This window comes from Calypte anna, chromosome 8 (assembly GCF_003957555.1).
Source record: "Calypte anna isolate BGI_N300 chromosome 8, bCalAnn1_v1.p, whole genome shotgun sequence".
Classification (NCBI taxonomy): domain Eukaryota; kingdom Metazoa; phylum Chordata; class Aves; order Apodiformes; family Trochilidae; genus Calypte; species Calypte anna.
The window spans coordinates 30,982,696-30,998,175 of record NC_044254.1 but is presented as its reverse complement, the minus strand read 5'-3'; the positions used below and the strand labels follow the sequence as shown (position 1 = coordinate 30,998,175).

Sequence of the window (15,480 nt, the reverse complement as noted above, 5' to 3'; positions counted from 1 at the left end):
CAGAACAGGGCTTGGATTGGGTCAGCACAGCAGCAGTTTGTTGGTGCAGCTGTGGGGACAGCCCGGTGCAGCACTGACTGACTGTGGACACAAGCCCTGCCCAGATGGGGTGGTTATGAGTTCACACCCCTGTACTTTATACAACTCTTTTCACAGAAACTGTGTCTGATAAGCTGGACATGGTAAATAATAGCAGCAGCTGAAATCCTTCTGATAAGGAGCCTCTACACAGTATACCCTCTTATGAGTAATTTGCTGCTTTGTTAATTAAATCCTGGTGACACAATTAGCTGGTTTATTAACCAGCAAGGCCCACAGAGCTCTTTGAGAAGTAATTCTGCTTCTGCACATCTTTAGAAACAAGGGCTCATGAAGGAGAGAGCTGCTTACCCTGGTCAGAGCCCTCAGAGTCAATGGTCTCCACAAGTGCATAGTGACCTTCTGCCTGCTTGGGAGTGTCATGCTTCATGTTAATTACACTCCTGGAACTGCTCTGATCAAGGGCAGACACTGGAGAAAAATTAGTCTGGTGGTCCACATCTCCACTCCTCTGCCTTAATATGCACATCAGTAAGCAGAAGACAGTAATTTAATTGAATACTTGCAGGTTGGTTGTTGGCTCAGTTTTCAGGATGGAGAGTGCTTTTCTTTAATTGATTGTCTGTAAAACAAGGTCTAGATCTTCACAATGTGCTGGGTTGTTGGTTTTTTTTTTTCATCCTCCCCACAGAGCATATTTTGATTGCATTAAGTGAAGTCAAGCAGCTGAACCAGAATTTTGTACAGGCATCAGTGGTAGTTGCATATAGGGTTTTCTCATCTTAAACTGTTGTTTTTCCATTTTTAAGCTATTTATAATGCTAGGTAAGTTGTGCTGAATCTCTTTTATCAAAGTGTTTGCAATATTTGATACCAGCTTCAAGGGCATGCTGAGGCCAGTGTCCTGTAACAGCTTGTACCATAAGTAATCTCACAGATTCAATATTATAAAGTGTTATTTGTTTTAAGAATAGTTAACCTGTTCCTCCGTGTATTTTCATTTCTGTCTACAGTGCAAAAGGCATACACATTTATTTGCTGCAAAAGCCAAGCCTTAGTCCTCAAGTCTGATTGTGTGAATAAGACTTCTACCACATGCAGATACAGACATTTTATTCATGTTAAAATATTCTATGTCTCAGTGTCAGTGAGCAGTCATATTAAACACCTTCTTTTTAAAGCGTTTCTTTCTGTCCCTAGGCACTGTACAGATGTTATTTGCTGTGTGATCTTCATAATCGTCATTCTGGGCTACATTGCATTAGGAATTGTAGGTAAGTAAATGCAGGTCAATAAACAATGCCTTGCCTAGAGGTTAGTAAGGAGTAAACATTCAGAGTCTGTTGTAATTAAGGAAGAGTTCAAAATCGTGTGTTTACTGATGAAAACCTCAAAATTAAGTGTATTCAAGTGATAATCTTGCTATTCTAAAGTACCTGTGGTGGAAAAAATTCACTTTCATTTGTCCTTTACCTTGCAGAAAAAGTTAGAGGTAAACACTATGGTTTTAAGAGGTTCTTTGTTATGTAAGATATTAACTGAATAGCATATGTGAGCAGTAAGAAGGAAGAGAAATTAATATATTGTGAGATCTGAAGTTGTTTGCACATCAGGATATTAATTAATAATAGGTATTTTATTTATGTGAGAGAATTAAATCAATGCTTGTATGTGAAAGGCCATGTGGTTTGTTGTGTATCTGCATGTTTATCTGAGCTCTTTCAATTTGCTTGTAAAAGATTGTTTTGGCCCCGCCTTACATAAAGATATTATAAATATATAAATATTCTTTTCACTCTTATTTATTCCTAAGTAAAAGATGACATCAGCTTACGTACAGTTCCAGTGGTCAGCCCTGTACAAAATACATGAGAGTCAAAGAAGATCACTTCAAGAAAAAATAGGTTATAAATTGATTGTTACTGATAAATTATGCCTTGTGGCATAATACAACATACACAACAAAAAAAGCATCTTTCCACAATTTCTTGAGTATGTGTGATTACTGCTCTTCATCCCTGATTAATTTTGCTTGAAAAATAAGCAATTAATGCAGGCTCATCACACAACTGCTACGACTGAAGATGAGTCAAATTTTTCCCTTATAATTGTATGTATTGCTCACATAGGCTTCAGCTATATGTGTGTCTGTGTTACAGTGGGTTAGAAATTTTTTGTTTCATGGGGGCTGAAATGTAGTCTTAGTAAGATAATAAACTCTCTTTGAAAGATGAAACAAAATGATTTTTCTTACTAGCCTTTCTTAGTTCTGCTTCAGTGATGGCTGCTATTGAGTAATTGCACTGAATAGAAATAGTTACTGTATAATTCACTTTCTTATAATTCTTCTAACTTTTCAGATGAACTAATAGTGTTAATTTAGTATTGTGTGTAGTGTTACTTCCCATCAAACTGACTTAACCCTTTGTATTTATTGAAGAGACACTGAGCCTCTCTGGGCAGCACTTTACAAATGGCTAGCCTCTTATTTTAAGATTATTTTAATTCAGAAAAGTGCACATAAAAGGCAGCAAATAAGTTGCCTTGGGAAAGAGCCTCACATTCCAAAGGACACATTAATTCAAAGGATTAACTCTTGCTGTATTGCTCTATACAATGCTTATACATTGCTCTATACAATGCTTATACAATACCAGTGTTACCAAGATGGATTTCTGTACCATGTAAATTGGTACAGAAAGGTACTAATGTACCTTTTCCAGTACATTAGTAAATTGCTTGTGTTTAAAAGCCGTGAGACAGGTCAGTTTCTCCATACATAAAAGCATTAAAAATATACCCTTAAGGGGAGCAAAATAGGTATATGAAAGACTTAAAAAATGCACAGTAGAGGGAATGAGACAGATAGTATAAACAGATCTGCAGTTGTGGATGCCATTGTTGTACTCATATTTTCTCCTTAACCTGGAGCTTTCCAGCCTTTACAACTGACATAACCCATAGAGCACAGAAAAAAAGAGTACAGCTGATACAGATGTAGTGATAGCAAGAGCTATTTTTGATACTGTCCATATGTGTTGGCTCCATATCAATAAAAGGACTGACAGAACTACAGGCATCCCGAAAATGCTACGCCGGTGTCACAGGATGTCACATTGCTGCCCTGATGGCTGAGTCAACTGCGTAATATGGCTCAGCTTTCTTTAATTTCCTTTTCTAGCCCAGATGTTTGTGCCAGCACCCACACTGTAGCTTTATGAACATCAGAGCATGCTGGAATAGGATTTTATGTGACTGGATTCCTTCTCATTTAGTGTTTGAGTCACCAATAGTGTGGCACAATGTGCTACACATGGTGTTGCTGTGTCAGGCCAGTTCTGACAACAGCCTTCACTCACTGAGAACTGTTGAATTAGGTGCTTATTATTCACTGACCAGGCCAGGAAACCAGTTTATCCCATGGATTCTTTCACTGTCATTGCTCTTAGTTTGCGGCAAAGGTGACAGAAGATTGTTTATTACTCTTAAAGGCTAACCTGCCACAGGCAATGAATGGAGCTGTGTATTTTCTCTTCTTTTGGTAATTTCCCTTTCTGGTGCAGAGTTAATTAAATGCAAAATATGTGTTATACATCAGACTCAATTTTTTTTTCCTTTGGAATTCAGATGAGAGGCATCTTCCTTCATCCACCCAGCACTTGGTCCCAATGATGGGATTTTACAAAGGGTGCTAAATCAGATTGGTTTTAATAGTGTTTTATCAGAATCGTGCCTAAAACCTTAGGCATACAGGATGATTACTACCATTTAGGGGTACTTGAAAACTGCTGAGAGAAAAGCACTAAAATAATTAAGTGGGGGCTAACAAATAAAAAAGTAAATGATATATGACACTGGTGAAGCCCTTCAGCTTTCTCTGAGCATCAGAGCACTAGAGTGAATGTGAAATGTGGTTAGACTGAATGTTCAGAAAGCATTTGATACCAAGAAGTGGGTTAGTTTACAAGCTCCAAAGCACAGGAAAACTAAGATAGGTTAAAAAGAACTAGCAGGTTTATTTTGGTAGCCTAAAACCATTCTAGGTGAAAGGCATTGTTACAGATTCCCTGTAACTCTTTGCAAGTCACTGAAGATGTGTTGTGCATCAATCCTGAACATTTCAATATATTTGCAGTCTGTGACTCTGAGATCTTACATAGATTCTGTCTCTGCTGCACATATCATTATTGTTAAACACCATTATTCTTACCAATGTGACCTTGAGGAAAACGACAGTTTCACAAATGACAAATATGATGTCACAAAGTTGAGACAAAACAGAGTGATTATAGGGAAGAAAGTTTAAGTTGGTTTGCACAGATCAAAACTTGAAGTGTATGCTAAGTGGGCTCCTGACATTCAGTGTATAGTGCAAGAGGGGGAAGGTTGGGACTAAGATCTTGGTACTACCTGTAATCTTTTCCATATAATACAAGCACGGGGTAATATTTGGAAGAAGATCAGTGGTCTTTTCTAAGAGTTCTCTAGCAACCTGATTATAGGGTGTCAGCTCAGGGTAGTGGTATGGAATTATATTCTGGCATTATATCTTGCTTTCTGATGAAACTTAAAAATAAATGAAATTTCCATTTTTTAGGGTCAAATAAGCAACTAGTAGTCAGAACAGTTCAGAAGCTTGGTTAGGTCTTCACACTGCAGCTTAGAAATAATCATACTAATAGTGATCCAGTGTGTGCTTGATCCTCAAAGGGAAATCCTAATGCAGGTGAAAGTGGCTTGGAAGAGAAACACTGCTTCAAAATGGAGAAAATAAGTTTAAAAGTTCAATATAAACCTCTCTACTTATTCACTACTATGGTTTGTGCAATCATAACATCTTTGTTCAGGCTACATTTGGGGGCAGAACATTATTCAGCTCTTCTGTCCACCAGTGACCCCGTCCCCACCAAGAAGGGGAGTCAGGAGGAGAGGATACCCTTGGTCTGAAATGGAAACAGATTTAATAAAACAGTAAAAAACAAAGCCATAGGCCTTGATCTCTGTAGGAACCTGCAGAGCATGGCTGGCTGCCTTATCTGCTTTGTTCTCACCTAGTAGCTGCTGCAGTCTTCTCAAAATTTTAGCTTTTCTGAACAGAAAAATTGATTCTATGATTCTGTCCCAGTGAAACCAGGACACATAATATGTAAACTGCCAAGTGCAGACCTAATAACTGAAAAATAGGATGTCTGCCAAGCATGAGGTCAGGAAATGTTTTCATTTACAAAATGAGAGTTTGTTTCCAGTCTTAGTGCAAATGAGGTGCATTAGATTTAGTCACACCCTGTGTATTCCTGTCACACAGCCAGGTAGTCCCATTAATTCCAATGCCTTTGTGGTTGTCAGTGAACACTCAAATTTGTCTACATAGTTAGCATCTCTTGTTTTCCCTTTTAATAGTGCCCGGAAGGTAAAAAGTCAACTGGTTTGCTTTCTTACTAATTCATCCATGTCTTAGTTTTCAGGTTTATAGTCATAGTTTCGCTTATATTTTAGTTCTGCGTTAGGAAATATGCAAATCAGTGCTCTTTGGTGTGATGAACAAAGATTAAAGTGCTATATTAGAGGTAATAGATTTTCATGTAGGTCACTTTCAACTATTAATTGTATACACTTGTCCTAAATGTTAAAAGATGTGTATGTATTTGCAGCTTGGGTGCACGGAGATCCCAGGAAAGTGATTTATCCAACTGACAGCTACGGGCAGTTCTGTGGTCAGAAAGATACCCTCAATGAGTGAGTACTAAATCCATTCACATACCTTTATTACTCATGCACTATGAGATTTAAATTTCTCTGCTAGGGCTTCTTGTAGGAAGTCGAAGAGACAGCAACGCTCTTACTGTTTTTTTTCCAAATAATGTTCAGAAACAGATTAGTTGTTCAGTGCAAAGCCAGAACTTAATTATTACTATAATGCTATTGCTTTTCTAATTCAGAGAATATTTTTGATAAAGTATCAATACCACTTAAAGACTGCTTCACCAGTTGCATAGAAAGTGACTAGATTGCAGAGTTTCTATCTGCTAAACTTTAGATAGTTAATAACCCATCAAGTAATTCTGCTGTAGTCCTACAGCATTGTAGGTTTTGATTGATTTTGGTGCCACCTTCTGATCAACAAAAAATAGGAGCTTTTATAGTCTAGCATTTGCTGATAGTAATTACGTGTGTGCTACACAGTATGTTGAGTGTAAGCTGAGGAACAACAATGTTTTTGCAGGTTGATTTTACAAACCTTACTTCTTAGAGGCAGGACTCCAGATACCTGTAACAGTGCCTAGGGTTGTTTCAGCTCAAAACCTTGCCGTGGAAAAAAACTGTTGAGAATTAGCATTCTTTCGAACAAATACTTCTGGTGTTGCATGAAACATTCAGGGTCTGCTTGGGATTTGCTGGTTTTTTGGGTTTTTTTTGTCTTGTTTTTGCAGTAGGACCATTCACAATAATGTAATTTCAATGTTGATGTATGATGTGAATTTTTGAATGGCAGAGTGTATGAGCACCCATATTTACAATGTTAATTATCTTATATCCACTTCCATAGGAACAAGACCATTTTGTTTTACTTTAACATTCTGAAATGTGCCAGTCCCATAGTGTTAATAAACCTACAGTGCCCTACAACACAGGTGAGTGAAATACAGAGATAAAGTATTTTCCCTGTCTCTTAGTCACAGTGCTTAAGAGCAAGAAATAAGATTGTTTGGATTTAAAAATTGTTAGTATCCTTCAAAATATAATATGATTGTTTTATAGATGTTGTGTAGCACATGGCCTGTGTAGCCTGTGATCATCAGACAAGTAAGTAGAAATGCACAAGATTGTGTGTTTTGGATAGGAATTGATAAAAACAAATCTGTTGAATACATTAATGAATAGATAAATACATTAATTTGTTACTTGTGAATTCATCATAGGCAGCTATCTAATGCATGTAGTAGTCAGTGCAGAAAATAATTTTGATTGTCGTCCAGGATTTTGGAAGCTAGACACGTTCAAGAAAATGTGCCTGTCCCCAGTGACTGGAGTACCTGAGTGTGGTTAGAGCCTATAGTACTTTCAAAAGTGAAGATCCAGAAAGCTTGTTCTTGCCTTTTACCACAATTTGTACTCTCTTAGCTCTTCTGCAACTTGTCATGAAGCTGTGAAATAAACCCAGCCACAGAACTCCTGATCTTTTTCACATGAGAACATTTACTGTCCTGGTTTGTTGAACAATTGCACAACCACTTACTTCAGTTCATCTTATAACAGGGCAACAACTTGTGGCATGGAGCAGGTCAGAGGAATTACGTGCAGTACTGCTCTGATCCACCTTTGCTGCCAAAATAGTTGTACTGTGTAATTAAGCTGCAGGTGACAGAGTATGTTCTTGGGGCATCTTGACAACATTTAGTGAAGTCCAGTATTAATTTTGGATAAGAGTTGTTACATGGTAACCATTGTACTGATTACAAATGTTAATTATTTATTCAGATGACTGTCATTTATAATGTTTCCCATTCCAGCTTGCCCTTACTCCTGATCCCTATCAAGGATCCCTATGGTTTCTGGCTTATCAGTTAGTGTGACATAGGGGCTATTTGACACAGCTGAAGAGATGAAAATCTCCAGCAAGTAAGAGCAAGAACCCTCTTAGGACTGACCAGCTGCTGTCGGAATGGATAATTCCTCTATCAAAACCAGATTTACTTCAGGAATCCCCACCTGTCTACATGCAAACACTGACACTGTTACCCTACAGTCTTTAGACTTTGTTACTGGGACAGGGCAGCCTGTTGAGAACTACTGAGGTCATTGTGTGGGATTTGAGTGGTGCTGCAGTCAAGCTGGTAATGAATCAAGTAAGGTGAAATACTTGTTGGAGGAGAGTTTGGGGGAGCAGAGTAGTTATTCTATTCATTTTTTAACATATAACATCTCCAAAACGGAGAATGTTTTTGAATGCTGTTTGCTGATGCAGATGGTTAGTTCTCTCTCTCTCGTGAAAATACTGAAGAAATATTTGCTTGATATCTCCTCTTTTGAACTGCAGACAGGGTCTTTAATTCCTATCCCATTTATATAAAATAGCGGGAGAAAAAAACCTCAAGTACTGGCATGGGAAAAGCTTCTGTTTGTAAGACTGGATTTGCAACTGTTATTACAGTTTACTGGATCCATAGACATTTCACTACCAGCTTCCTAGATGGGAAACTGAGATTATAGTAAAGTATATACTTGTTGGTCACTTGTTGTCCCAGTGTCATGGTTTCAAGAAGAAAAATTAGCTTTATCCCAGCCAAACCCAGGACACCTAGGAAGGTCAAAAGTGTCTTTGGTCCTTGGCCTGTGAATAGTCTGTACAACTGTAGTACTCAGATAGAAAGACCTTCTTGCAGTATCTACTGTGCTCTAAGGATTAGTACAAGATCTTTTCCTCAGATTCCTTTAGGTGGTGGAATGCCCTGGATGTGAAATACAGTTTTGTGTGTAATGTCTCTCTGGTACTTGGATATCTGGGTGCTTGAGTAGCACAGCTTTGGAAAAGAGAACAGCCTTCTAGAAAAAGCTGAAACTTGCTAAAAAGATGGACTTTAAACACAGTATTTAGGAACAGTGAGGAGTAAGAACAGTTGTACACTAGCATGATTCCTGTGACCAGCAGAGCCTTCAGAGTCTGTTTATTGGGGCAGCTGCTTCTCCGTTTACGTAAATCTAAATCATAACTTCTGAGTGGATGCACGCATCAAGCCCCAGACCTCACCTGATTTCTCACATAAATTAGGTTTTTAATGGGTGTACCTTGAGTGGTATAAATGTCATTCCTAGCATATGCAACGCCCTTGATATGTAACTGGGGGAGGTTTATCATTGGTCAGTTATAAATCACCTTACATTGATTTAACCTTAACTTGACTGGAACTGTATCTGCGGAGATGTATTTGTATGGAGAGACTGTGTAGAAATATAGAAAGATGGAACAACTTTAAATGTATGAGACTTTTAAAAATAAAGTTCTTATACATGATAGAAATTACGCATAACCTGTGAAAGTAGCTACTGCACCACCTCACTCATAGACACTGCTACTGATGAAAGTAGAGGTGGATCCAACAAATCTTTTTTTTAACGGACTGAAAGCTTTACATATCTACCAGAATGTGTAGAACCTAGGAAGATATATCAAGTGGATTGATATGCCAGATATGCGGAGAGACTTTGAAACTGTATTTTATCAAACAATTTTAGAAGTATTATTTAGGGAATCAAAAGGAAAAACATGTCCCTTTCTAAATACTACAGTAAACATTACTGAAGGCAAATCCATACAACAGTGCACTTTAATAGGTAGCCTTTTTCTTACTTTTTAATTGCATTGACTTTCCTTACCCCTCTCTACCTACAGTGTATCTTTACTAATTCTTTTCTTCTTTTCTTGCAGCTTTGTGTGTCCAAGTGCCCAGACAGGTTTGCCACCTACATTGATGTTCAGGCTTCCTACAGATACAAACCAGATCAGTGGAATTACTTCCGGCAGTTCTGCAAGCCTGGTTTTAACAATCCTCGCAAGGTAAGGTGTGTGTGTGTACATAGGGGACAGAATACATTTCTCCAATCAATATGTAATATGCATGATTTTACTGAGCTACTTCAAAGCTTTTAATTATTCTGATTTCACCATACAAGGCGTTTTTCCATTTATGTGATTTCACTGGGAGTGTAGGCCTTGTGTGCACACCAGATCTCCCACCCTTTAAATGGCTATTGTTTGCTTAAGAGAATATCTGGAGCTCCCCATGTAGTTGCAGTAGTGTGGCAAGCAGTATGCTTTAAAACTTAGGTACTTCACAGCAGAGTATCTCAAACCTGTTCTTAAGGCTCATGAATTATCTAAAGCTACTTAGCGACTTAATTTATCTAGGAAAATTGACTTACCCTTCCTGTAATAAATTTTGCACTCGAATATACAATGTTATTTCTCCTATCTTTAAAACACCTTGTAATTCAGCTATATTAATTGTGTTAAATTCTTGGTCTTAAGAGAAAAGGGAAAGGGGAAGCAAGGAACAATTGCCCCAATCACTTCTGGCTTAGATGCTGCTCCTTAGTAAGCAGGTCTTTTCCTTTTTGTCACTGGAAAAGGAAGGAAGAGTATCTTCCCGAATCACAGCAACAGTTTGGATTCTCATATCATGAGTGTAACTTGCAGCTTCAACAGTCAAATCTGGGGAGGAGGCTACAATGCCTAGTTTTGGGCAATTTCTCAGACTGGGTGACAAACAGAAAACACACAGTTATTCTGCTATGTATTCAGCATTCCTATTTTTACTCTTTTCAGTCTGTTGCTCAAGTCCTACGTGATGAAGATTGTCCTTCGATGATCATTCCAAGCAGGCCTTGTGAGTGGATCTACTTCTTACACACATCTTAGCAAATTAGAAGCATTCACATTAAAGCACAGCTTCAGCCTGAAAAGTGTTTTGTGGCAAGGTCACTAGGAGCTGTCTGTTATCTGGCAATGACTTCCATTCAATTTTAAACAGTTTGTAAAGATTTTTTTTTTGATCTGCCATCCATGAATATCCAACTGGGATCATGTCAAGCTGAGCTTTTTCTTGCTCTTGAATCATAACTGATTACAAAAGATTTACATCTCAAATTGTGCCTTCCAGAACATGTGAGGAAGCAACCCCATTGGCATCAGGAAAATGCCATGAAGGCAGGAGGGATCCTATGGATAGCTGTTGAAGTTCAGATGATATCTAAGCCCAGTTACAATGCAGTTGCCTTTTCAGTTGTGTTGCTGGCTATGCAAGGCATATAGAGGAGTTAGGGGGCCAAAAAATGTTTTTGTCACTGTGGTCAGCAGGTGTTTCTGAGTAGATAAGCAGAGATCTCAGCTCATCTCAGATGCAGAAGTCTAATACCAAGAGTATCTATTACTGACCCAGAAGCTCACGTAACTAAGAAATTGCTGTTTGTTTTTTCATGCTTTAAAATGGACAGCATGTAAACCAGGGACAGGTTATTAAGAAAATAAAAAAAGGAAATATGGATTGAATTTTTGTAAAAACGGATATACTGGCTCAAAAGGCAGAAAATAAGTTGCATAGAAGCTATTATCTTCTTTTAGACTGCCACAAGGAACAGAGATTACAGAGGGAGGAGAAGAGACATGTCACCTAATTATTTCCTCAGAATAATTGGTGGGGTAGATATTCTAGACTGAATATTGAATCCTGGCATCAGTGTTCATTGGAACCTGGTAAGGAAACCACAGAATTGGTATATACAGTTAAAGTTCAGCTGTGTAGGAGGACTGACCTCCTTACAGTCCTATGAAAACCAGGACTTTCTGAGCAAAGAGCAGAGCAGCATAAATGAGTATGTGAACATCTCTCCTTTTCTCTCTCTTTCATGATCCCCACCTCCCTCTGTCAAACCAGTAGTTTCTGTCTCTTTTGCATTGCTTCCTCTCTATCTCTATCTAGTGATAGTGGCAGTACTGGAGCTCATCTGGCATATGAGGAATTGACACTTGTGTGTTGTTTTGTGAGCTAATGCCATTCGTTACCAGTCATGTTGAGTCTGTCCCTAGGGACTGGTTTGATTACTACCAGGAAATGACATACATGAGAAGCTGCAGGTTTTGTAAGCTGCCCAGTTACTGACAGAGAGTAAGTTCTGCATTTATTACAAATTCTTAAACTGCTACAGATACTACTGTTGTTACTCAGTAGCACCTAGAATCTCCAGCTGAAAGCTATGATCTCACCATGCCTGAACTTGGACAAAAAGCCCCAGATCATAAAAATCGTAATACTGAATATAATGGCTCTTCCAAGATTTGTCAAAGTCAATATGTCATGAGATAACCAGTTGAAAAACAATTGAATGTGTAACTGAAATTATTTTAATATGTTACAAGACAATAAAAGTGGAGTTTGACATGAAATGTAATGTGCATGCTTTGTTTTGATATTTTTAATAGTTCTTAAGAGATGCTTCCCAGACTTCTCCACAAAGAATGGTGTGCTAACTGTGGCAAATCAGACAACGTTCAAAGATGGGAGAGGGAAAACAAGAAATGTAACTGATCTCAGGGAAGCTGCAAAGTAAGTTTTAGGCTTCTGAAGTGCTTATTTTTGGATTCTGAGATGCTGAAATAATTTAGGAATTGAAAAAATAATCAGAATCTGCTGTAGCAAATGAGTGAAGGGCAAGACTTGCTAGTAAATGGTCTCTGTATCTGGACGCTTGAAAAATTCCAGTGAGAAAAAAACAGCACTGTGGTATGGAGAAATGGGCAAGGAGACAAAAGTTTTAGTCGGGTTGTCTCAGAGTGACTGTCAGTTTTGAAAACATCCTTGTTGTTTTTCCTAGCAAAAATTAGTGTTAAAGAAAGCTAAAAGAGGTTAAAAACTAAATCCTCATACTGCAGGACTCAGGCTAGCCAGTAATGGCCTTAGCTATTGCTGGCCTTTCCAATAACTTGGACAGTCCTACTGCTTTGGGCATCTCACCTCATCAGGGTTATCCTGTTCTTAGTACATGTCTAAAGGTCAAAAATCAGTGCAAGGGATTCTGACGCATGACCACACCTCCCTTACAGAGGGACAGCAAGCATCTCAAGTCCTGGGTGTCAGCCAGGATGAGAGAACTGCAGCAGTCTCACTTTTCCACCTGCTGTCAGTCCTCAGACTGTCTGGAGCACAGGGGTACCTGTTCTTATCTCTCATAATCTAAAGCTGTTATATTCTAGCACCTTACCAACACTGTGATAACACCTGTACTCTAGCAAGTCCCCTTCTTTTGGCATCCATGACTATACTGTCTGTTCTTTGATAAGAAGATCATTGTTTTCATCTTGGGAAAAGAGTAATATGGGCAAGAACTTTACAAGATAGAAAAACTGTTCCATGAAGTCAACCTTTTGCTTCACTGAGCTGTTTTCTGTTTCTCTGCTATTAGCAGTTCACAACTGTTTGGCTCTTGGTACATTGCGGACCTTAGCAGTATGCATGGTTCTTGTGACAGAACAAATTATTCTATCTGGTAATAATTAGTACTCATAACCCTTTTGGAAAAAGCTTTTTTGGGAGCTGTATAAACATTTTTACCCTTTTTTTTTTCCTTTGGTGTAACTGATGTTGGCTTAGTTACAGAACTGAGGCTGGAGTATAGTAACATACTCTTATCTCTAGCAAAGATATTTCACATTCTTCCACTGAGCCTTTTTGTTGTATAAATAAATTCTGCTTTTATACCTAAAGTAACATTTTCTTTGTCTTTTCTCAGTGGCATCAATAATGTCCTGGATGCAAGATCAGTTGGAGTGAAAATTTTTGAAGACTATGCCATTTCTTGGTATTGGATTTTAATGTAAGATTTTTCATGAGTATTTTTACTTTTTCCAAACTCGCTTTGGAGCAGAGAATTAAAAAAAATAGACAATTTATGTGTTTGTTATCAATTCTATGTTTAAATTCAAGGAACAACTGTAATTTCCTGTCATCACACCATTGTAATGCTGTTATGGCTCTTCACATGAGGATAGCACAGCATGTCAGTCTATCTGGAGTAACTATTTAATATCCTAACAGGCAGAAAAATAGGAAGTGCTGTCTTGTGTTGCAGGACCTGTCTGTGTGGTAATTCCTAAAGTGAAAAAATCTTAATTAAGAGATTTTCAAGCCAGTTGCAGTTTCTAAGTGTCATTAGTATATATGCACATAATTTCTAATTCCATACTAGCAATATACAGTTAAAGGCACAAGAAGAGAAGGTTGCAATAGGGAGACCTCAAAGCACCTTCCAGTGCCTGAAGGGGCTCCAGGAAAGCTGGGAAGGGACTTTGGACAAGGGCCTGGAGGGATGGGACGAGGGGGAAGGGTTTCCAGCTGCTTCAAGATGAGAACCTATAACAAGCATATATTATTGAAGCCTGAATGTGTATCTACAACAATAGATATATAAACTTTGTATGATAAACTCAACAAGGAAAATAGGTGAGAAACCTAAATTGCCAGTCTTTAAAGGTGTTCTGTCCCTAGGGGGAGTACAGTGTTCTCAGAGTCTGCTACTGTGCTCAGAAGCAGGAAACTCACTGGTATTTAGCAAGCTCACTTCTCTCTACATCTCTTAATGAAATCAAGTTTATGGTTCAGCTTCTTTCAAAAGAAGGGGTCACTGAACAGATAAACTGGAGAAACAACTGACTGTTTTTTGAACAGAAATTCTAAATACTGAGACTAGTTTCCACATTTAAAATGTGATATTTTTATAAGAAATTGAAGCCATTTTTAAAGCAGTGGGATAGAATTTTTATGATAGCATACATCAAATGAATTCTGAAAAAGCATATTTAAGTGCCAGAGTTTGGGTGATGACAGTGAAGGCCTGTTATCAAAAGGATGCTGAATTAAAAATTAAATAGGGACCTGCTCCAGTCTTTGTATACCCCAAAAGAACTGCTGCTTTCAAGACTCAGTCTGTTGAGGACAGTTGTTATCATGTACTCAGTTTGGGTACTACTAGGACTCATATATAGCTAAAAATAACTTTAGATAATGATAACTTAAAACTCTAAAGAGTTATAAGCCCCTAAATGACAACTTTTTTTCTGAGGAACACATTCTGAATTTCAAACTAGCCATTCAAAAAAGGAAAATAGATCATGCTAGAAACCCTTTAAAGGACTTAAGACCAGCTTACAAAGGTTTAACTAAATAAGCTGAGGTTCTTTTCCGTGTCCCTCTGCCCATCTGGCTTAGTTTACCCAAAACATCTGTTTTTGATTGTTTATGATCAGGCTGACCCGTTTTTTTATCTTTGGTAACTGGCTAAATAAGCTGGGAACATTCAGAAGAGAAGATACAGAACACATTCAAGAAGAAGTTTTAATTTTTTTTGAGCCTGTACTGAAACAAAATTCTGATGTATCACCTACTAAAAATTCTGAGAAATTAAATGTTCTAGGAAGCATCTGAGCTGGATGTTTGTTGGAGGGGATTATTATTATTATTATTATTCGCATCATTTTATTCACATTGCTTTAGAAGGCTTTGCTGAGTAAAAAGGGCTTTTGCAGTAATTTTTTCATTTCTGAGTTGCCTTCTGGAAGTGAAACAAAACCAAATGCTTTCCTACTGCAGACTTGATAAAGAGAACATGTCTCTGTACATGTCTTTTCTAGGGGCCTCATTAATGGCTCTTAGTACTTTCTTTTTATGCATCACAATGCCCTGATCGTTTCTTCTTATGATGGGTAGAAAGAGTCACTGCATTTCCTCCTAAATCTAAATCCTTTTTAGTCTAGGAAAGCTCCTAGAGTGTTACTTTACTGATATTATTTCTTTTCAAGTAGGCATTTCTAAAGGAGGACATACACCAGCAGCCTCTACACACAGGGATATTCCTCCAGTCTAACTTTGTGTTCTGTAAATGAGACCATGG

The 15,480-nt window shown here is 38.0% G+C and overlaps 1 protein-coding gene across 1 annotated transcript in view; it reads left to right on the top strand.

The window, feature by feature from the left end:
- The window catches only part of SLC44A5 (solute carrier family 44 member 5), a 57,630-nt gene that overhangs the window by 28,731 nt on the left and 13,419 nt on the right, over positions 1-15,480 (top strand). The window contains exons 3-9 of the mRNA XM_030454942.1: positions 1,240-1,313; positions 5,691-5,775; positions 6,587-6,671; positions 9,467-9,595; positions 10,364-10,424; positions 12,017-12,140; positions 13,324-13,407. Coding sequence (XP_030310802.1) covers positions 1,240-1,313; positions 5,691-5,775; positions 6,587-6,671; positions 9,467-9,595; positions 10,364-10,424; positions 12,017-12,140; positions 13,324-13,407 — 642 coding nt within the window. The remainder of the gene's footprint in view (positions 1-1,239; positions 1,314-5,690; positions 5,776-6,586; positions 6,672-9,466; positions 9,596-10,363; positions 10,425-12,016; positions 12,141-13,323; positions 13,408-15,480) is intronic.